This window comes from Babylonia areolata, chromosome 26 (assembly GCF_041734735.1).
Source record: "Babylonia areolata isolate BAREFJ2019XMU chromosome 26, ASM4173473v1, whole genome shotgun sequence".
NCBI classification, from domain to species: domain Eukaryota; kingdom Metazoa; phylum Mollusca; class Gastropoda; order Neogastropoda; family Buccinidae; genus Babylonia; species Babylonia areolata.
Window position 1 is genome coordinate 32414738 of NC_134901.1, and position 22961 is coordinate 32437698.

The window sequence follows — 22961 nt, forward strand, 5'->3', positions numbered from 1 at the left end:
CCCGCACTTCTTGGGAGAGGCCGTCGGCAAACCCATCCGGTTGTTCACGAACAACACGACAGTGGTGTGTTATGTCAACAAAGGGGGCTGCGTGGGTGCACTCTTTGGACCTCTCCCTGCGGACTGAGGCTCTCCTCAGTCGATGCCACAACAAGAGCATTGCACTTTCAGCAGACACATTTTGGCTGCAGCTCTCAGCAGGTTCAGATGTTTTCTCCACACAGAGTGGTCCCAGACAAAAACATTCTTCAAGAGGTGTGGGAGTTGTGGTTTCAACCGATGGTGGACTTCTTTGCCACAAAATTCAAGAGACTCCCCATTTTATGTCTCATCGGTCTCAGACCCAGAAGCGTGCGCAGTGGATGCTGTCTCTAGACAGAAGCAGCCTGATCGCCTGCACGTTTCCTGCCTTTCCAATCCTGTCCAAGGTGTTCCGGAAAGCCAGATTGGAACGCACACAGCTCATTCTCATTGTGCCCGAATGGCCGGCTCAACCGTGGTACCCGAACCTCCGGGCTATGCCGCATATTCCTCCTCTGGAATCAAATTCAAACCTCATCTGAGACAGCCCCGCTCAGGGATCCCTCATTCGAACCCACAGTTACTTCATCAACATGCGTGGCTGCTCTGCGGTTCGAATTGCCTTCATTGAAATTGAAGCCATCGGCCCCCTGGTCAGCTTCTGTGTCAGAGGCTTTTTCTGGGGTGGGCGCCTGCTCTGACCTCCTGTCCTTAGTCTCAAAAGCACACAGGGCACACTTTTCTTACTCATTCTTACTTGTTAAACGGGGAGGAGGCCATTCGATGTATTCCCTGTGACGAGCCTCTCACTGTGAAACACATGTTCATTGACTGCTGGGATCTGCATGACTTTAGACACATACATTACACGGCGGATTCTTTGGAACTTTGTTTCGTGATGTCCTTCCGTGGACGCTAATGGACTTCTTGAAAGAAGTGAACAATCAATTTTGAATGTTTTAAACTAGGAGTTAAAAAGGAAACTTTTTGAGTGAAAAGCTTGAAGCAGTGACTGGTTTTTATTGTAATTAAAAAAAAAAAAATCCTTGACTTGAAGTAGTTGCTAGAGTGGCGATAGTGGTCGGCGAGGCTCTGAGCACCATAATTTGATTTTGAATTTTATCCTATTTTGGCATGCTTTGTAAGATTTCTGTTTTTCTAGGATGGCTGCCATTGGAAATAAAAGTACTTTTCTTGCTCATGATTGGCATTGCAGAATGAAGTGGCGACAGTCCGATAGTCTGACATGTCAATAGTCCGACGTAGCGATAGGCCGACATGTCGACTCTCCGACGTAGCAATGGGCCGACGTAGCAATAGTCCGAAAACCTGCTGTACTGAAACATTTAGTCCAACGTGATAATGATAATGATAAAATGGAGGCTTATATAGCACCTACCCCCATCTCAAATGGGGCTCACCACGCTTTACAATAAGATATACAAATTTCAGACTTAGTGACATAAGAATATGTATAAAAGATAAAATAAAATAAAAATGAAATGAAATAAAATAGAATAAAATAAATGAATAGACATTGTCTCACATCACATTTGCTAAAATAAATATTTCAGACTATCTCACATCACGCTGGCTAAATCTACTTCAAACTAAGTGACATACATATATATTTATACATACACATACACATACACACACACACACACACACACACATATATATATATATATATATATATATATATATATATGTATACATATTATGTATAATATAATATAGATATATATATATATATATATATATATATATATATACACACATAAATATACATACACACACACGCACACACACACACACGCACACACACACACACACATATATATATATATGTATATGTATGCACACATGCACACACACACACACATACATACATACACACACACACACACACACACACACACACACACACACACACACACACACACACACACACACACACACAGAGATATGTATATATGTGTGGTTCTTCTGTCGGAATCGACGAGGACCATCTAGTCATCCTGGGGGTGGGTGGGTTGGTCTCTGTGGGTGCGCAGATGACTGGTCAGGCCAATCCGCGCCCGGAAGGTTCTGACGCAGTGTGGACAGGGGACGGTGGCGGCTGTCAGGGACTTGCTGGCACTGCTTTTCCTGGCCTGTCTGCGTTGCTCTGCTGCAGCGATTCTGTTGGCCTCACAGGATTTGGCGCTTTTGTGGACAGCTGAACGCCACTTTGGTCTGTCCATTGCATTCAGCTCCCATGTGTCGTGGCTGATGTTGAAGGCCTTCAGAGAAGCTTTCAGAGTGTCTTTGAAGCGCTTCTTTTGGCCTCCATGGGAGCGCTTGCCATGTTGGAGTTCGCCGGACAGCAGTTTCTTGGGGAGCCGGTGGTCTGGCATGCGAACTACATGGCCTGCCCAGTGCAGCTGGGCCTGCATCAAGATGGTGTAGATGCTGGGCAAGTTTGCACGAGTGAGCACCTCTGTGTCAGGGATCTTCTCTTGCCACTTTATGCCGAGAAGTTTTCTGAGGCTGGTGGTGTGGAAGTGGTTCAGCTTTTTGGCGTGGCGTTTGTAGACCGTCCATGACTCACATCCATAGAGCAGTGTGGTGAGAACTATGGCCTTGTATACTTTGAGCTTCGTCTCCAGGGTGATGCCTCTCCTGTTCCAAACGTTCTTATGGAGTCTGCCGAAGGCAGCGCTGGCTTTGGCGAGTCTGGCATTCACCTCGTCGTCGATGACAACTGTGCGAGAGAGTGTACTGCCCAGGTATGTGAACTTGTCCACTGCGTTCAGTCGTTGCCCGTTGATAAAGATGTTTGGTTCAACGTAAGGCTTTCCTGGAGCTGGCTGGTGCATCACCTCAGTCTTCTTTGTGCTGATTGTGAGGCCAAAGTTGTCACAGGCAGCAGAGAATTTGTCGACGCTGTGTTGCATGCCAGCTTCGGAGGCAGCGTTGAGAGTGCAGTCATCAGCAAACAGGAAGTCGTTAACGGTGTCTGTCCTCACCTTGGGTTTTGCTTGAAGCCTCCTGAGGTTGAAGAGTGAGCCATCTGTGCGCTACATGATGCCAATGCCTACATCAGCGTCTCTGAAGGCATCTGTCAGCATGGCTGAAAACATGAGACTGAACAGGGTGGGGGCAAGAACACACCCTTGCTTGACTCCGTTGGAGACAGGGAATGGTTCTGAAGTCTCTCCGTTGTCTTGGACTCGGGCCAGCATCCCATCGTGTAGTTGCCGTATGATGGTGATGAACTTTCTGGGACATCCGTACTTCGGCATGATTCTCCAAAGGCCATCTCTGCTAACAGTATCGAAGGCCTTGGTCAGATCGACATAGGTGGAGTAAAGGTCGGCGTTCTGTTCCTGACACTACTCCTGGAGCTGCCTGGCAGCAAACACCATGTCGATAGTCCAGCGTTCTTTCTGGAAGCCACACTGGCTCTCTGGTAGGAGACCTTGCTCAAGGTGCGCTATGAGACGGTTGAGTAGCACTCTGGCCAGAGTCTTGCCTGCGACGGACAGCAGGGATATTCCACGATGGTTGTCACAGGCCTGACGATTTCCTTTGCGCTTGTACAGGTGTATGATGGCAGCGTCTTTGAAGTCCTGTGGAACTGCCTCATGCTGCCAGATGAGCTGGAACAGCTGATGAAGCTTCTCAGTCAGCGCCATACCACCTTCTTTGTAGACCTCAGCTGGAATGGAGTCTGAGCCAGGGGCTTTGCAATTGGTTAGCAGACGGATAGCTTTCTGGATCTCTCCAAAGTTGGAATGACATCCAACGACTCACTGACTGGCACCTGGGGGAGTCGGTCGATGGCTTCATCACTGATGGTGGAAGGGCGGTTCAGTACGCTGTCAAAGTGTTCAGCCCATCTCTCAAGGATCCCGTCCTTGTCAGTGATTAGGGTAGATCCATCAGCACTGAGGAGTGGAGCAGATCCGGAGGTGGTGGGACGGTAGACTTCTTTCAGGCCGCTATAGAAGTTCTTCATGTCGTTCCTGTCTGCAAAGCCCTGGATCTCATCAGCTTTGTTGCTCAACCAGGAATCCTGCATCTGCCGCAGCTTCAGCTGGATGGTGCTGCGTGCGCTCTTCAGTATGTCCTTCTTTGACTGTGACTTGGGATCAGCAATGTGGGCTCTGTAGGCTTGGAGTTTGTTTTCCAGCAGCTGCTTGATCTCAGTGCAGTTCTCATCAAACCAGTCTTTGTGCTTCCTGGCAGAAGGCCCCAGGCACTCCATGGCAGTGTTGTACACCGTCTCATGCAGTGTGCCCCATGCTGCCTCCACATTCTGGTTGTCCAGCACGGTGGACTCAAGGCGTTCCTCCAAGGTGTCAGCAAAGCTCTGCTTTCTGCTTGATGTTGCCTTGCTCCAGCTTGTTGACATTCAGGCGTTTGGGTGCGTTCATGCCCTGAGGCCGTCTCTTGGGCTGGATGCGGAGGTTGAGTTTGGAGACGATAAGGCGGTGGTCTGTCCAGCACTCGGCGCCGCACATGGCCGTCTTGACTCGTACGTCCTGCCTGTCCCTCTTCCTGACGATGACAGAGTCGATCAGATGCCAATGCCCAGAGCGAGGATGCATCCATGACGTCCTGTTACGGGTAGGGAGGCAGAAGACGGTGTTTGTGATAAGAAGGTCGTGCTCGGCATATGTCTGGAGAAGTAGTTTTTGACCATTGCTGTTACAGTTGCCAACCCCAAGCTTCCCAATCACGCCTTCCCAGGAGGTGCTGTCACAGCCAACTCTCGCGTTAAAGTCACCAAGAATGATGAGCTTGTCTGCGTTGGGAACAGTGGTGATGACAGCGTTCAGGTCCTCGTAGAACTTGTCCTTGATCTCATCTGGGTTGGTCATGGTGGGTGCGTAGGCGCTGACAATGGTGGTAAACTTCTTCCCGTTGCATAAAGGTAGTTTCGTCGTCATCAGGCGATCGTTCACTCCTTTCGGGGGGCCAGCCAGCTTGCCAACGAGATTTGTCTTCACTGCAAAGCCAACTCCAGCCTCACGTCTCTCTTCAGGTCCGCGACCACTCCAAAAGAAGGTGTAGCCTGCGCCTCGCTCACAGAGTTCGCCTTCTTCTGCCAGTCTGGTCTCACTTAAGGCAGTGATGTCGATGTTGTACCTGGCTAATTCACTCGCAATGAGTGCTCTGCGTCTCTGTGGTCTGGCTGAGTCGCCTCTGTCTAGAAACGTACGCACGTTCCATGTGGCAATGGTCAATGGGGTGCTCCTTGTTTTCTTCTTTCTTTCCTTTGTGTGTCGACCGCTTGAGTAGGGTCCCCGTCAGCCGCGGTATGCTGACTAGGGTGGTGTGGAGCAGGCAATGTTTAGGGCACCTTTTCTAGCCCCTTCCTCATGCCATGGAGGTGAGCAGTGCTGTCCTGAAGAGGGCTGCTCAGTCGCTCAGGCGGCTGCTGAACTCCACCGCTGCTCCAGTCGGTGAAAAACGACCCTATGGCATGAGCCGCCTGTGTGCAGGTCCGCGGCTACGACTGCCAGTGTACCCACACCTGTCGCTTCGTCGCTCGCCTGTTGCCACAGGGCTTGGGGAAAATGATGGTATGGGATAAAGGATGACTGAAGACTTGCGCGATGACTTTGTTTATAGTGAGGAGGAGTTGCGCACCGTCGACCTCACTCTCTTGTCCGAGACCGTCTGTATCCAGTGGCAAGACGAGGTCAAGACGACTGGAGATGGAAACGGATGCAGTGGATGACCAGGATGTCCTATGTGCCTCATCCTGCCCTCAGCACTCCACAGTGCTCTGCTGCAACCGCCTTCCTCTCCGTTGAACCATGACGGTTTCTTCCGCAGAGTCCACCGGATCCAGTCTTCACATGCTTGGGTAGACAAGCCCTAACTCACTGAGGGTTTGAGACCCGTCGGCTACCCTCACCTAGTTTAGCCAACCTATCAAAGCCTTTCTCGGGGGTTGGGCGCTGCCACATGCTAGCAGCTTCTAGGACCCATAGGTGAGCGCTGGGTGCCGGTGGGGACCAATAGAGGACGAACCATTCCCGGAAGAGCTGACCTACAAATATGGTTGATGTGTATGTCAAGTGTCATGTCATCTGAAAGCATGTACCCAAAATTGCGTGCGGATGCTGAGAAAGGTATGTCTGAGGTTCCTACCAGGATAGATGAAGGCTTAGGCAAGTCAGAAAATGAGCACTTTTAGTGAATGAGAATCACTTCTGTTTTGTTATCATTTAGTTTGAGATTGTGATCTGTCATCCATGATTTGATCTGTCATCACTGATCGATTCCAGTCTGTCATTGTTGATAATTTCCAATCTGAACACGTTAAAATGGAACATGGAGTCCCACAGGGATCTGTTTTAGGCTCAGTGCTCTTCACACTGTACACTGCTCCTCTCGCTGAAATTATCAACCGCCATAATGTCAGTCATCATTCTTATGCTGATGACACTCAACTCCAGAAGAGTGATACCCCTGAAAAATTGCCGTCGCTCTTGCAAGAAACATCCAACTGCTTCCTTGATTTGTCTCTGCACAAGATTCAGCGCTATATAAATATAACAATAATAATTATTATTATTTGACAACTGTGATGCATGACTAAACTGTGTATGGTTTGACCTATTTCTGTAGGTTGACATATTCTATAGAGCTGTGTGTCATCTGCATAAGATTAGTTGCAATGGTCGGACGTGGCAATAATTCGAACGTTCATTGTTTTCGTGAAGAAATGAAAAAATTGTTGTACCACACGTTTGTTTCTCCTTTAGAAGTTTATTTCCATGGGATGTCATTTGTTTGTTTTCAAACTGTTATTTCAATAGTAACAACGAAACTACACACGTGTCTGTCAGTCTGTCTGTCTCTCTGTCTGTCTTTGTTTTGTAATATAGCCAGCTCTACATTAAAATCCAATAAAACCAACGTTAATCAGTTAGATGTTCTAGAAGATTTCTGTTTGTCCAAAAATATCACGTCCACTCTTGTTCACTTAAAACAGACGGGTACAAGAGACCTTGATGATCTAGATGGAAAAAAAGGCTTCTCCTGTTATCGCTGAAACACCGACTTACGTTTACAATTTATGTATATATAAAAATCAGGTTCCAAAGGCATTTAAAGCTGCGGAAGTTGTACCCATATTTAAGAATGCTAACTGTTGGATCCCTCTAATCTAATTATAGGCTATTTTCTATACTGTCTATGCTATCTTAACCGTTTGAGTATCATTTAAAGAAACATACACTCAGCCATTTCAATGAATTTAGTCTGTTTCACCCAAATCAATCGGGATTTAGGCCGAACCACATCTGTCATACAGCACTAACCATCCTCGTTGATCAGTGGCTTACTAATATTAACAACAACGAAATAACAGGTGTTCTGTTTGTAGATTTTACAAAGGCATTCGATGTTATTGATCACACTCTTATCAGAAAACTGAAAGCATATTGGTTATTTAACAATACTTTAAAGCTAATATCTTCGTTTTTGTCTGACAGAAAGCAAATGGTTTCAGTTGATAGAGTGAAATCCTAATTTTTACCCATAAGTTACGGTGTTCCCCAAGGTTCTGTTCTAGGGCCTATTTTATTTTTAATTTACATTAACGATTTACCCCTATTTGTTGAACCATCTTGTGAGTTATTTGCAGGTGACACAACGATACATACTAAGCATCATAGAATAGAAAGAGTATCACACTCTTTGCAACAAAATATTAATGATATAGTAACATGGTCTGAACTTAATCATATGTGCATACACCCGAAAAAGACGAAATACATTGTCATTAACACAAGACAAAAGCGCCAAAACCTTCTGCCCACCCGTTCTTCATTGTATATCAATGGCGTAATGATTGAAGAAGTCAGTCATCACAAAGTACTTGGTCTTATTATTGACAATAACCTGTCATGGTCTCAACATGTGGAGTGATGGCCTTGAGGTAACGCGTCCGCCAATGAAGCGAGAGAATCTGAGCACGCTGGTTCGAATCACGGCTCAGCCGCCGATATTTTCTCCCCCTCCACTAGACCTTGAGTGGTGGTCTGGACGCTAGTCATTCGGATGAGACGATAAACCGAGGTCCCGTGTGCAGCATGCACTTAGCGCACGTAAAAGAACCCACGGCAACAAAAGGGTTGTTCCTGGCAAAATTCTGTAGAAATATCCACTTCAGTAAGAAAAACAAAACTGCACGTAGGGGGAAAAAAAGAAGAAAAAAAGGGTGGCGCTGTAGTGCAGCGACGCGCTCTCCCAGGGGAGAGCACCCGAATTTCATACAGAGAAATATGTTGTGATGAAAAAGAATATAAATACAAATACATAATTATTATGATGACTTTTAAACTTTATCCAAAAAGATTCATCAACTTTCCAGAATCAAGATTTCTTAAACAAGCATTGCCTTATATTATTTTTCCATGCTTATATCGAACGGCATGTAATATTATGCCTCAACAATATGGGATTCTTCCAGTGAAATGTTTTAAAACAACTTATTAGTCTACATAGAAGAGCCCTAAAGCTGATACATTTACAAAGACTTAGGTATTCTGCCACTGAAATGGAAACTCATTCATAATAAGGCGTTTTTATATTTAAGATAATGTCTGGTTTTGCTTCTCCGTATCTAAAACAGCGATTCGTTACAAGTACAATACGTAACAACAACAAGATCATGGTACCACTGCCTAGAACTGATTTATTTAATTCGAGTCTTACTTACTGTGGCGGTTGCCTCTGGAACAACATCTAGCTAGTTTTAATGTTCATACAAGTTTCACTGTGTTCAAGAAAAGATATGGATACCTGATGGAAAAATTTGCAAACTCTGCTTAGCATACCATATTATGTTATGTCGTATGATATTACTGTATTTCACCACATGTCTCTTTATCTCATCCTCTCTATAAATATAATCTCCTCTCCTCTTCTGTTGCGCTCTCTCTCTCTCTCTTTCTCTCTCTCTCTCCGCATTTTTTGAAATACGCGTTGTTTCTTATAAATATGATGCTTGTTATAATGTTATTTATTTTCTCGTCGTTCTATGAATTTGTTAACATTTACTAATTTCTTTTGGTCTTTAGACATTTTTCCCTTTCGAGGGCTGGAAAAAGCAATTGTTTGCTTACTCTGCCCTCAGAAATAAAATTCATTCATTCATTTTTGACTCACTTGTGTAAACAAAGTGAGTCTATGTTTTAACCCGGTGTTCGGTTGTGTGTGTGTGTGTGTGTGTCTGTGTCTGTGTGTCCGTGGTAAACTTTAACATTGACATTTTCTCTGCAAATACTTTGTCAGTTGACACCAAGTTAGGCATAAAAAAAGGAAAAAATTCAGTTCTTTCCAGTCATCTTGTTTAAAACAATATTGCACCTCTGGGATGGGCACAAAAAAACAAACAAAAAAACCCCCCAAAAAATGAAGCCTAATTATATGCAAACTGCATTTACTGTTATATTTATATTTTTTGTATTCTCTAAACTTAGCACTTTGATCTGATATTCTGACCCAACAACAAGAGCAGTCATTATTATCATTTTTTGTTCAAACAGGAACTTCGTTTGCTAAGCATGGAAGTTTTATTTATTTTGCAAACGTTTTGGTGCAGATAGTAAAAAAAGGGAAATTACTCTGTAATTAATGCTAGGGGACTTAATTTGCTTTAAACTGGTCTTTCTCATCTTAAACATTACATTTTGAAATTATACTCAATACATAAAAAGCTTGGATTTTTTTTTAAGTGTATCACAAGTGAGTCTTGAAGGCCTTGCTTCTTGTTCATTCATTCATTTATTCATTGGTTCAGTCATTCATTCTCTCTCTTTCTCTCTCTCTGTCTCTCTCTCTCACCCACTTATCTCTCTCTCATTACTATATTTATATACATTATTGTCATGTATGTAGGTGTCATGATTATGTACCTGTAAATGTTTACTGTGCAGTTGAGTGTATTTGAATGTCATGCATGCATTTCTATAATCTTTTGTTATCTTCTGAACATTTTGATTTCATTTCTCATTGCCCTGAGGGCTGGATGTAAAAAAGCATATGCATGCTTATTCCACTTCCCTCATTAAAAAATATTCGTTTGTTCGTTCGTTCGTTCGTTCTGTCTCTTTCTGTCTGTCCCTGTCTCTCTGTCTCTCTCTCTGTCCAATGTATCTTACTGTGTCTGTATCCGTCTGTCTGTCTGTCCGTATCGTTTTTGACATTGTCTGCTATTTTCAGCACTCAGTCATCTTCTCTGTCTCTGTCTCTTCTGTCAGTCACTGTCTCTCTATCATTCCAGTATTATTTTCTGTCCGTCTGTCGCCTTCACTCACTCACTCACTCACTCTCTCAGTAATCTTACCTATCTGTCTGTCTGTCAGTCTGCCAAGATCATTTAAGTAAATTGTAATTACTTTCTCATGATGGAGTCTCCCGTCGGACCGACGGATGAGTAGGCAGGCAGGCTTATCTGTCGGTGTGTGCCCTCATATGGGAGAGGAGGCCGATTCTGGAAGCGCAGCACTTCCCACAGGTGTTGCAAGGGAAAACATCTTCAGAAGTTGAGCCGTGCTTCCTTCGCTCACGCTTCTCCTTAATGGCCAGCGTTCTCTTGTTTTCAAACGTCTTTATGCCACTAGAGCACAGCATCCACCAGCGAGAGCGGTCAAGGGCATCAGTTTCCCAGGAAGCGATGTCTATGTCACAGGCTTTGAGGTTTGTCTTCAGGGTGTCCTTGAAGCGCTTGCAGGGTCTTCCAAGTTCGCGGTGGCCTTCCTCCAGCTGGCCATACAAGAGCATCTTCGGGATCCTGCTGTCTGTCATGCGGACAACATGTCCTGTCCAGCGTAGCTGGCACTGGGTCAGCAGGCTTTCGATGCTGGGCAGGCCGCTCCTCTCTAGGACCTGGAGGTTGGAGACCCTGTCTTGCGATACGTCGTCCATGTTTCACAGCAGTACAAGGTGGTCAGCACAACAGCTCTGTAGGTTTTGATTTTGGTGCTGAGCCTGATGCCTTTGTTGTTCCACAGCCTGTTGTTGAGTCTGCCAAAGGCGGAGCTGGCCTTGGCGATGTGCAGCGTCACTTCTGCATCAAGGGCTCCGTTGCCGCATAGGGTGTTGCCCAGGTAGCAAAACTTGTCGACTGACTTGATCTCTGTGTCATCGATCTTGATTGCAGGTGGGTGGGGAGGCACACTCATTCTGTGAGGTAGCTGGTTGGTACATGGACTCGGTCTTGCTGAGGCTGATGGTGAGTCCATAAATAACTGTATGTCCTCATGGGTGTGTGCAGCAAGCGCGCACTCATCAGCGAAGAGGAATTCTCTCAACAGTACTTCAAACACCCTGGACCTGGCGTGGAGTCGCCGCAAGTTGAAAAGTTTGCCATATGTGCGAAACTGAATGTAGATGCCCCGGTCACAGTCTTGGAAGGCGTCAATCAGCATGGCAGAGAAGAGAATGGAGAACAGTGTGGGTGCCAGGACGCAGCCTTGCTTCATTCCGTTTACCACAGGGAACGAATCCGACATGTCAGTATTTTCCTGTACTCTCGCCTGCATGCCATCGTGGAATGACGCAGTCATCTGTGTCCGGCTCTCTGGGCAGCTGAACTTCAGGAGGATCTTCCACAGACCACAGCGTCTGCATCTAGCGTACGGCAAACACCATGTCACATGTTCCCCTGCCTGAGCGGAAGCCGTACTGTGCTTCAGGGATGACTGTGTTGGAGACATGGTCAACCAGTCTCTTCAGTATGATGCGGGCGATGATCTTGCTGGCGATGCAGAGGAGAGAGATTCCACGGTGGTTATCGCAGGATGTTTTGTCTTCCTTCCGTTTGTAAATGTGGACAATTGAAGCATCTTTGAAATCCTGGGGGACCTCCCCTCTCTCCCAGATAGACTGGAACAGGGCGGTCAGCTTGTCTGTCAGCACCTCGCCTCCATACTTGTAGATGTCAGCCTGGATTCCATCCGCTCCTGGTGCTTTTCCTGACCTTGTCAGCTTCAGGGTCTTCCGGGTCTCGGCCTTGGTGGGAGGGGCAGCTAGTGAGTCATTGGTAGCTGTGGGAGGGCTGCAATTACCTCGTCAGATACGGACGAGTCCCTGTTGAGGAGGGTGTTGAAGTGCTATGCCCAGCGGGCAAGGATGTCTTTCTTGTCTGTCAGGAGGGTGGTCTAGTCTAAGGCTCGGACAGGGGTTGATCCTGTGACTCTCGGCCCATACACAGCTCGGAGACCATCATGGAAGGTCTTCATGTCGTGAGTATCAGCAGCGGACTGAAGCTCTTCGGACTTTCTCTCCCACCAGGTGTTCTTCATCTCACGCAGCCTCTTCTGTATGAGTTGCTTGGTTTGCAAGAACTGGTCCTTCTTCCTCTGGCAGTCTTTATCGGACATGTAATCCTGATGCCGTATATGCAGTGTGCTCAGGAGCTTGGAGATTCCGGAGTCGTTCTCGTCAAACCAGTCTTTGTGGCTCCTCTGTACAAAGCCGAGTGTGTCAGCTGCTGCTGTGGACACAGCATCTGTAAAAGTGCTCCATACCTCTTCTATCTACATCAGTCGATGCAGAAATTTCTTGGAGAGCTGCTTGGATTTGCTGCTGCAGCGCGTCCTTGGTGATAGGGAGGCGGTGGGTGTTCAGCTTCTTAGGAGGGTTATGTCTGGCTGGTTGGAGTTTGCGTGCAAGTCTGATGTTCATCTTGCTGCGTACCAGGCGATGGTCCGACCAACAGACTGCTCCTCTCATGCAGCGTGTAAAGGAAACATCACCTTTGTCCCTCTGCTGGACAGTCACATAGTCCAGCATGTGCCATTGCTTGGAGCGGGGGTGCATCCATGTGTTCTTGTACTTGTCTGCTTGTTGGAAGAGGGTGTTGGTGATGGTCAGTCCATTCTGCGTGCAGAGCGAGAGCAAAAGCAGTCCGTTGGAGTTGCACTTGCCAGTGCCGTGCTTTTGGCCACGAGGGGAAGTCCACGCCGACGCGGGCATTGAAATCCCCAATGATGATCAGCCTGTCCTTTCTCTCTACTGCTGAAATGGTGCGGCTGAGCTCCTCGTAGAAAGCTTATTTGATGTCATCAGGGTTGGTCATCGTCGGGGCATAGCAGCTGACTGTGGAGAAGTGATCCTCGGACAGCTTCAGACGCAGGGTCATCAACCTATCGTTTATCCCATGTGGAAGGCTGTCAAGCTGTCGTGCAAGTTTGGTTCGTATGGCAAAGCCCACGCCAGAGGTTCTTGGGGTGCCATCTGGCTTCCCAATGCAGTAGGTGTAGCCCCCTCCAATTTCCTCCAGCTGGGTTTCACCGGAAACCTGGTTTCGCTCAGGGCTGCTGTGTCCACCTGGTAAAGATCAAGCATTCTAGCAATTCTAGCGCCTTTCTGGTCTGTCGTCTCTGTCTAAAGGGGTGCGAACATTCCAGGCACCTGGTTCTTTTCTTCTGTTGTTTTCGACCGCTAATGTTGGATGTCCAAGTAGGTGCGATTTCCTACTAGGTACTAGGCGAGGCAGGCATTGTTTAGGGATCCTTTTATCTCCCCTTCCCCATGTGGGGAGAACAGTCCTGTCTCTAAAAAGGGCTGCTCTGACACTGTGGGAGGATACGGGTCCCGCATCTGCCCCAGTCTACGGCGGACGACCATCACCCCAAAGCCGCCTGTTTTTTCCTTCGGAGTTCCGTCTCCTAGGAAGACTTTCAGCCAAGGATAAGAGCTCCCCCCTGCCCTTTGGTCATCCTCTTCCGCCTTCACAGCCGTTGGGAAAGGTTTACTCCTCCGCCTGGCCCGTCGTTGGGAGACTTCACATGCGGCAGGTAGTACTGGGTTACATGGTACCAGTAGCAAGGGCTGTGCCCTTGACCTCATAATGCCATACCTGACCATAGACCATAGACATATGGTAAAATCATTTTTATAACTGCTTTTCACCTGTTCTGAAGAGGCCATGGTATACGAATTGTCGGGAATCTGCTCTCTGTCTCTGTCTCTGTCTCTCTACGTTTGTATATCCATATATAGCCCTATATAGATACTCTCTCCCCTATCACTCTATGTATCTTATGATATTATATATATATATGTATATATGCATATATATGTGTATATATATGTATATATATATATATTTCTCTCTCTCTCTCTCTCTCTCTCTCTCTCTATATATATATATATATATATATATATATATATATATATGTGTGTGTGTGTGTGTGTGTGTGTGTGTGTGTGTGTGTGTGTGTGTGTGTAGCATCTGTTCTGTTTTGTCATCAGAAGCCTGTCCCAAATTTTTGCCCAGTGGCATGATTACACTGACAGAAAGACGGGAAAAACTTTAAAAAGAGTGAAAATACACCAGTGAAATAGCACTGAAAAATATTTTAACACTTCAGTAGACTCTCCATACACCTGCACGTGCGCGCATAATAGGTAATCACATACATAGACACACACTCCCCTTCCCACTCATGTACACACGCACGCAAGCACTCACGTAAATACACACGCACGCACGTGCCTAAATGTAAAGTACATATGAAGTATAAACCCAGTGTACAGGATACAGCTGGTTGTGTACACCTATACAGAGGCGAACGGAAGGATTCATGGATTTAAACAAGAAAACAGACACAGAAACATAGAGACACGCACACACAGAGATACACACATAGACACTGGCAAAGAATGAACGAATGAATGATACGGATACTTCCATAGCGCCTATCCTCGGTCGGAGACCACGCTGCAAGCGCTTTACAAATTCGGGGTCATTTGCACAACAGTTTGCCTACCTGGGTAAAGCCGACTGACGGCTGCCATTGGGCGCTCATCATTCGTTTCCTGTGTCATTCAATCAAATTTCGGGCACGCTCAGACAGACATGTAACATTTATGTAACATTTAACGTGTATGACCGTTTTGTTTATTTACCCCGCCATATACGCAGCCATAATCTGTTTGGGGGGCTGGGGTGGGGGTGGGGGGTGGGGGCGGGAGTAGGAGAGAGAGTGCATGGTGGATATTTTCTTGTGTCCATAACCCACCGACCGCTGGCATGGATTACAGGATCTTTAACGTGCGTATATGATCTTCTGCGCGAGTGTACAAACGAAGGGGGTTCAGGCTCTAGCATGTCTGCACATATACTGATCTGGCAGATCGGAAAAATCTCCACCCTTTACCCACCAGGCGCCGTTACCGAAATTCGAACCCGGGACCCTCAGATTGAAAGTACAAACACACATTAAGGGAGAGAGAGAGAGAGAGAGAGAGGGGGGGGGGGGGGTGAGAGAGAAGAGAGAAGCAATGAGAGAGAGAGAGATGCATATGCACATAATGGCAGGTACTGTGTGATCAAGATCTATGTACACATTTTCACCAGACATTTGGCTATGGTCCATATATTTGTTCACATTTGTAATGGTGGTCCATTTACCTGGATTTTGATATGAAGAATCTATTCACAGGCAGTTAAATCTGTTATCAGCCATACTCTCAGGTTGAATTTTGGCAGAATCCAAACGATTTCAGTATGACAAATAGCATATACCTCATGTTACAATTTTTCCTACCACGCTGGTTAATCCCCCCCCCACCCCCCACGCCCCCTGTTGAAATAATAATAGACCATATCCCATATCGTAAATTTATCTAAGATTGTCTACCGTGTGTCTGTTGGATCTGACTGCTTCTCACTTTCTACCTTCTGAGAGATGACAGTACAACGTCTAGTCGAGTATCAGCACAGGAATACAATACAATACAATACATCTTTATTAATCCGATTGGAAATTACATGTGCATTCACAGGCTCGTCACTCACACCAATCAGTCTCTCAGCCCGAAGTCGAGTCTATCATGTATATGAACATAGCAAAATTTTAACTTAAAAGTGAAAAGATTGAATTAGACATGAAAGTGATCAAAAGTTAACAGCTTGCTTTGTAACAAAGTAAGAGAAATGCTAACATGTATTTTAAAGAAAACTAAGAAGCGCTCTTTCGGGTAAAAGGAATTATAGCATGTGTCTTAAAGAAAAACTAAGAAGGGCTATTTCCGAATAAGAGACACCGTGGTAAAAATTATCGTTTATAAACTCGGGAGACAACTATCAGCAAATACATTTAACTCGAAAAACACGCCCACGCCCGCACTCACAAAATGGAAAGATCAATGTCATAAACGTTTAACAGTGATATATGCTGAAACCATTATCTAGTCTGCAAGAAGTGGCAGTATTTATTTTGTAGTTACAGTGAACTTTTTTATTTTCCAGGTTGTTATATTCCATTCAGGTCGGTGACCACAGGAATGGCAAAGGCAGTAATCAGTCCCAGGATAGTGCGCCGTCAACGGAAGACAGTCCAGATGCCGACAGCAACGCCGATAATCAACAGCAGAATAAAGAAAGCGATGCCATTGAAACTGAACAGTTTGCAGGGGAAAGCAAAAGGAACACAGAAATCAACAAATTGGTATTGTTTACAGAATCATTGCGAACTGTGTCCGTTGACGGCGAGTAGAGTGCATCTTCCCATGAAAGTCAAGAAGTACCCGTAACCTGGGACAGTGAGATCAATATTACCCTGCCGTCTTGTTAATGTTACCGCTGATAAGTAGTCACACTGATATCAGACTATGTTCCGTGCAACAGTCTATTTCACTCAGATTTGTATAGTTCACTTGGTATTCAGATTTTTTTATGTGTTGGGAGTTATGGATGAGTTATAGATTTGCTGCCTTAGTTTATATAAAACACTCGCACACTTTTATTGAACAAATAATCACATTGATTTCAAGGGGGTGGACTGGGCTTGGTCCGGTTAGGTGGGAGGACAGTGTTCAGCTGACTTTATCAAAACCGTATTTTCAAACGATTGCGACTGAATCAGCTGTTTGCTTATTTTGCAAAACCTTCCATAACTTACCATGTTGTTCAACGTTCACATCTTATCGTTTTTAAATACAATACCTTGCTTAGAGAGCGGGACGAAGAAGTAACATAAACTTTATCGTTTATATTATCGTATATAACATTAATATCCACTCACTCACTTCAGCCTGGTGATCAGGTCTTGGTTCTCCTATCTGAAGAACATAATAAACTGAAAAATAAATGGAAAGGTCTATTCACTGTCCTTGAAATATGTTCAGATTGACATGAAGGGACAGAAGAAATTATTTCACATCAACCTCAGAAAGTACACTGAACGTACAAGTGTGTCCATCAATGTCTCTACTATGCATATGTCAGTACCAAAAGTGTGCTCAGCGACGATACTGTTACTTTCCCTACTGTTTCTATCCAGAGATACACAAAGAGATGAAATCCTTATCAAATGTCTTTGCAGATATATAGACGAACAAACCTGGTGATCCTCACAGAATAATCCTGAATACTAATATTCTTCAGGCACAGGAGACCTGAAAACTTCTTTTGACTCTTGCATAAACATTTTTTTCTGCGTCTGATCACTCTCGGTCTCACTGCACGCCCATCCAAAGTTCTCACTGGTTTTCAGGAACTAGAGTTCCTTGGCCAAACAACTTCAATGGGCAAAATCAAGCCAGAAAAAAGAAAGCATAGGAAATTCTAATATTGCAAAACCCCACTATCCCTTTGACAAAAGGAGGGAGCAAATGTCCCATTAAGTGGACGGCCAGAAGACTGCCAGAATAGTGTTAAGAAAATACAGGACGTTCTGAACATGTTTCCTGTATTGGTTCTACCTGATCTTTTACAGGACGTTCTGAACATGTTTCCGGTATTGGTTCTACCTGATCTTTTACAGGACGTTCTGAACATGTTTCCTGTATTGGTTCTACCTGATCTTTTACAGGACGTTCTGAACATGTTTCCTGTATTGGTTCTACCTGATCTTTTACAGGACGTTCTGAACATGTTTCCTGTATTGGTTCTACCTGATCTTTTACAGGACGTTCTGAACATGTTTCCTGTATTGGTTCTACCTGATCTTTTACAGGACGTTCTGAACATGTTTCTTGTATTGGTTCTACCTGATCTTTTACAGAAATTTGTCCTGTGCACAGATGCCAGCAGCGTTGGCATGGGAGGTGTATTCCTCCAGAAAAGACGTGACGTGCTGCATCCAGTGCAGTTCACTTGCATGCAATTCACAATAGCTCAGTAAAATTACTGAACTATTGAGTGTGAGCACCTACTATTGTGTGGGCTTTTGACAAATTCGCTCGCTTTCTGTCTGGACATTTCACTCTTCAAACCGACCACAGACCTTTGACCTTCATCAGAGCGTCAATGTCCAAGAACAGTTGCCCGTTGCGCTGGTCTCTGGCGATTCAAGAGAGCAGTTTCCATCCAGGTCGAGTCCATTTCTGGCACCAAAAACACAATCGCTTATCTATTGTCACGAGAGAGAGAGAGAAAAAAAATGTTGACAGTTCGGAATTTACATTCCATAAGTGATATTGTGTGTTTGGGGTGTGGTTTGTTTTCTTCTTTCGAATATGTATGCATGTATGTATGCCACAAGACTGATTTTGCTTTCTTTTTTCATGTTTGAAATGGTTGGTATTTGCATTTGTCATGCTCTGTTTTGTCCATTTCAGGTGCCACAAATCTACTTGATTTTTGTTATGGTTTGACTCACCATTTCATTGCTTGTCATGTTATAATGCGTACTATATTTTAATTGGTAACTATGATTTCTTGACAAGAAGGTGTTGACAGTAGGAACATACAAATCGTTTTCGCTACATTGTTTAAATAATAAACAAGGCTTGTACATAGTAATCTGATGATTGTCAGTGACTGTTGTAGGTACCAATCAGGTTATATTGTGTGTGTATATTCACTGAAGTAAAATCATTGTAAAATGTTGCTGCACGGTCACCAGTGCTTGTGTACAATGGTGATGAATGTACGCTAATTAAAAAAGAATTGTTTGATGTCTCCCGAAAAATGTTACCCCAGGATCGAGGTGTAATGACATCGAGTTTTGCCTGCGTGTGAAGGGAAAATTTTTGTGTGGTGTATTTTCCTTAGGCGCTGAAGTGAATGTTTGTTCACGAATTATGTGTTTAGAAGTGCAACAAAAAATATTGTCATTCCACTCTGGGCGCACATTCGTGTTGGTCACAGGTGGACTGTTGAATAGTCCTTGCGGTCCTAAGTCATGGGATACTTGACATTCTTGTCAGAGATAATGTAAGTCCTGGATGCTGGACTGTCAAGCTGTAGGAAAGCTTGGCTTGAAACAGTCATCCTCAGCGCCTGTTTTGGGACCACGTTTTTCGGTCAATATAATACCCAGCAAAGAATGCTCTGATGTGCCGATTGACAACTCAAGGAAACACATTGAATTGTATAACAAACAAATATGACGATTGTTAAAGCCTAACCAGAGAGTGTAAAGGAGAATGGAAAATGAATGATTATGTTTCCCTAGAGTGAGCTATTGATGTGATTTATCCCTGGAAATGGTATATTTATCCTGTTGCTTATCCCTGGGTTAGAGTGAAGTCAGACAGCTTTCCGTTTATTCTGTGAATAGCTGGATGCAATAGCAGCACTCATGAAACAACATGATGTTCAAATTGTTTAAACTGAACATGTACCGATATGTTACTCGAAAACATAAGTATTTTGTTTTACACATACTGTTCAGGGTAACGAAAAGATGTTGAGGTCTTTCTGAAATCGCCATCAAGTGGCACTGTCCCATTTTCCAAGATACACACACTGCAGAATGGCAGAATTTCTCCTTTGATCGAAAAGGGAATTCCGAGAAGCAAATTCAATGAATAGCATTTTCCATATTTAACTTCTTTTTTTTTATTGTTCACACAAAAATTACAAAGTTATTGGTAAATGACGACTTATGTGCAAGCAACGGCATATTCCAACATCGGAGAAAGCCGAAGCCAGGATCCGTCTCAGACCTGAGTTTGGTCAGACTGCCAGTCTTGGTGTTCTCTTTTCAGCCATATTGTTTTGTTTTTTTTCTACCTGTCAAGATTTAATGAACAGAGTAAAAAGACATGCATTAATTGTTATCCACGTCATGAATATGTTTGTAATTCATCTGTACAAAGCTATCTGACTGTCAAATACAACCGATGTTGCAGTATGGTGCCGAACGTTGGACATTAAAGAATGGTTATTATGTTGAATTTTTTTTTTTTTTTTTTTTTTTTTTTTTTTGTCATGAAACGTTTTTAGGATGTTATTGAACATCTACTCACTTCATGGTGAACTTGGAAGACACCCTTATTATCAAACACGCCGAAGAAAAAGTAAACAAACATTTACACTGAAACTGCTATTAGGGATAAATCATGTTATCAGGAGACACAATCAAAAATGTTCTATTCTCCATTTTCAGAATGATCATGAAGTTTGGAATACATCTTTGCATTTGAAAAATTGTTTTTCTCATGGCCTCCTGTCAGTTCCTCCCGAAAATGATTTCTTGTAGGTCTTCTCATATGTTGAAGAGCCGAATGACAAGGTCCCAAAGCAGGCGCTGAGGATCCTGTAACATCCTCAGAACACAGCTTTAGTTAACTGGCAAAAACTGACAATGTACAAAAAGCTTATGACCGCATTTGACATGCCATATTACTGTTTAAGCCAAAGAACAGTGGGATAATTGGCAAAGTTTACAGGTATATGAAATTTATTTTGACATATGCATCACTACTGAAGTTGGGCAATCATTGTCGTCTTCAAGATCAATTAACATGGGTATTCCGCAAAGATCTTTAATTTCCCCATTTTTCTTCAACTTAATGTTGTATGATTTGCCAAAAAATTTGTCTAAATCTATAAATCTCACTCAATACGCTGATAATATAGCAGTTTGGTTGAATGTACCTATGCGAAAGAAAACAGGCTTGCGTTATATCGATCACATTCACAATTTATATCAATCAAAACTTGACAGACAAATAGTCACATGAGAGATAATGGATCACAGTTTTCAACTGAAAAGACACACACGATACTTTTTGATATTGTTGCTCCAAATTGCAAAGCATAGATAGCAGATCCATAAAGTTAGCTTTAGGTGTTCCTTTTCATACGAACATATTACAGTCGTATAGAGCTGCAGAATATTACCTCTTAGCATCGGCCAAAAATTGGTAATTATAGCAAATGCTACAGAAAATTTTGTCAAAGCTGAGTGTCACGGACGACATAATGGTTCCGCTATTTTTTCTTTTCTTTTACGTTTATGGAGGGGGTTCGAGTCCATCTCATTCCATTTTTCTTCTATCATGACAAGCGAAGTTGGCGGATGCTGGTGGGTCGCTGGATTATTTTTTAGAGGCGGGTGTGTTTCTTATGCGCGTGCACGATGTTTTCCATCGTGTGTGTTCCCCGTGGTGGTTGGGCGTTCGAGCGTAGAGGGAGATCGTGTTGTTGTGTCATGTTTTCTATGTTTTGTAAGTGTTTCGTGCAACTGAACGGAAAACATATATATAGGAAGCTGAATGAACAGAGTGAGCGGAGTTCTAGTGCTTCAAATGCTCCTCGTCTGTTTGTCCGTATCTTCACTCGAAGGGAGTCAGTCCTTGGAGAAGGACGGTGGTAGAACCAGCGCTTAGTGGCTGATGTTCGTTGTTTTTTTTTCCTCTGTAAACGACTTTATGTCCGCCAGTGGATCTGTTCTTCATTTCTGTGTTTCGGTGCAGCACCCATTGTTCGTTTACAGAACACTGTGCGGTGGCCAGTGGGCGGCTTTTGTCTTGTCCCGTCAGTGTTTCTCCAGTTGCCTGGCGCGCGTCTTGAGGTGGTGTGCCTCCGTTCTAATCGTGGGGCAACGTCACGTCGCTCTAGGTAGGAGCTTGTGTTCCAGACCTGTTTATGTATTGTTTTTCTTCGTCGTGGTTCATGGTTACGTTTGTATTTTCTGTCTCCTGTTTGTTGTGACCTTTCTCTTGTCACGGTTTATTATTGTGAAAGTTATGAGCCTGTGAAGGGGCGATGAGTTGTCACATGTTGCTCAAATGTTATAGTGGAAATGTAAGGAATAAATATTGAAATTTAAGAATTGGGGAGGAGCTACATTTTTGACATGTCTGCCCGATTAGGAGTTTTCAATGCAAGGGGGTAATTTTAGATATCTTGCTTTTTACATGCTCAAGACAATTTTATTGGATATTTTTGTTAAGGTTTAAGGAGCTCGTCCAACTAGAGGCCACGGGTTAACATCGGGAGTAAATTTATGCTTGTAGAAAACAGTACTGTTGTATATGGTAAATGATGATTTGTTTTGACATGTGAAATACTGGAAGAAAGGGAGATAATTGTTAGTCTATTTTTACGGCGGCGAGGCGTGCGGCAAAAGATGCCGGCAACCATTGATAATGTCATTCACTTAAAAAAACAAAACAAAAACAACCAGCTATAAACGTATGTTTTCCATAATGTTTGAAAAAATGATAACTCTCGAAATAATTATTCATCAATGGTTTTGGGCTGCCAGTGCGTCTTCCTGTGCGCTCCTCGCTGGGTGCCGCCAGTTTTGTAGATGTTTTAGTTGTAACATGGTGGTTCCAGACCACCCGCCTCTCGGAGCCGGCGACGGACCCGCTGAGGGCTCCGCTGACGTTTTCCATACTGGGGGTCTGTCTTCCGTCCGCCAGCGTCAGCAACACTCCTATGTTCATGTGTTTAATATATATATATATATTTTTTTTTTTTTTTTTTTTATCGTGGAAAACAAAAGACCATCCTGTGCTTCTAGTGATGGTTTGACATCTCACTTACCAGTGCCCTTGTGATAAAATGTGACAAGACTAAAGCTGTAGTTCTGCCGGGTTTTTTTTTTTTTTTTTTTTTTTTTTTTTTGGGGGGGGGGGGGGGGGGGGTGTTGTTGTTGTTTTTTTGTATGCTTTTGATTTTTTTTTTTTATTTGTTTTATTTACATACATCTAAAGACATACACACACAATCATTAAAT

General features: G+C 44.0%; 1 protein-coding gene across 2 annotated transcripts in view; it reads left to right on the plus strand.

Moving 5' to 3' along the window:
• The window catches only part of LOC143300794 (uncharacterized), a 100054-nt gene extending 79646 nt beyond the window's left edge, over positions 1-20408 (plus strand). For both annotated transcript variants that reach the window (XM_076614723.1, XM_076614724.1), the window contains exon 7: positions 16292-20408. In XM_076614723.1, the coding sequence (XP_076470838.1) occupies positions 16292-16538 (247 nt within the window). In that variant the 3' untranslated portion in view covers positions 16539-20408. The remainder of the gene's footprint in view (positions 1-16291) is intronic.
• The last annotated feature ends 2553 nt before the right edge of the window (positions 20409-22961 follow it).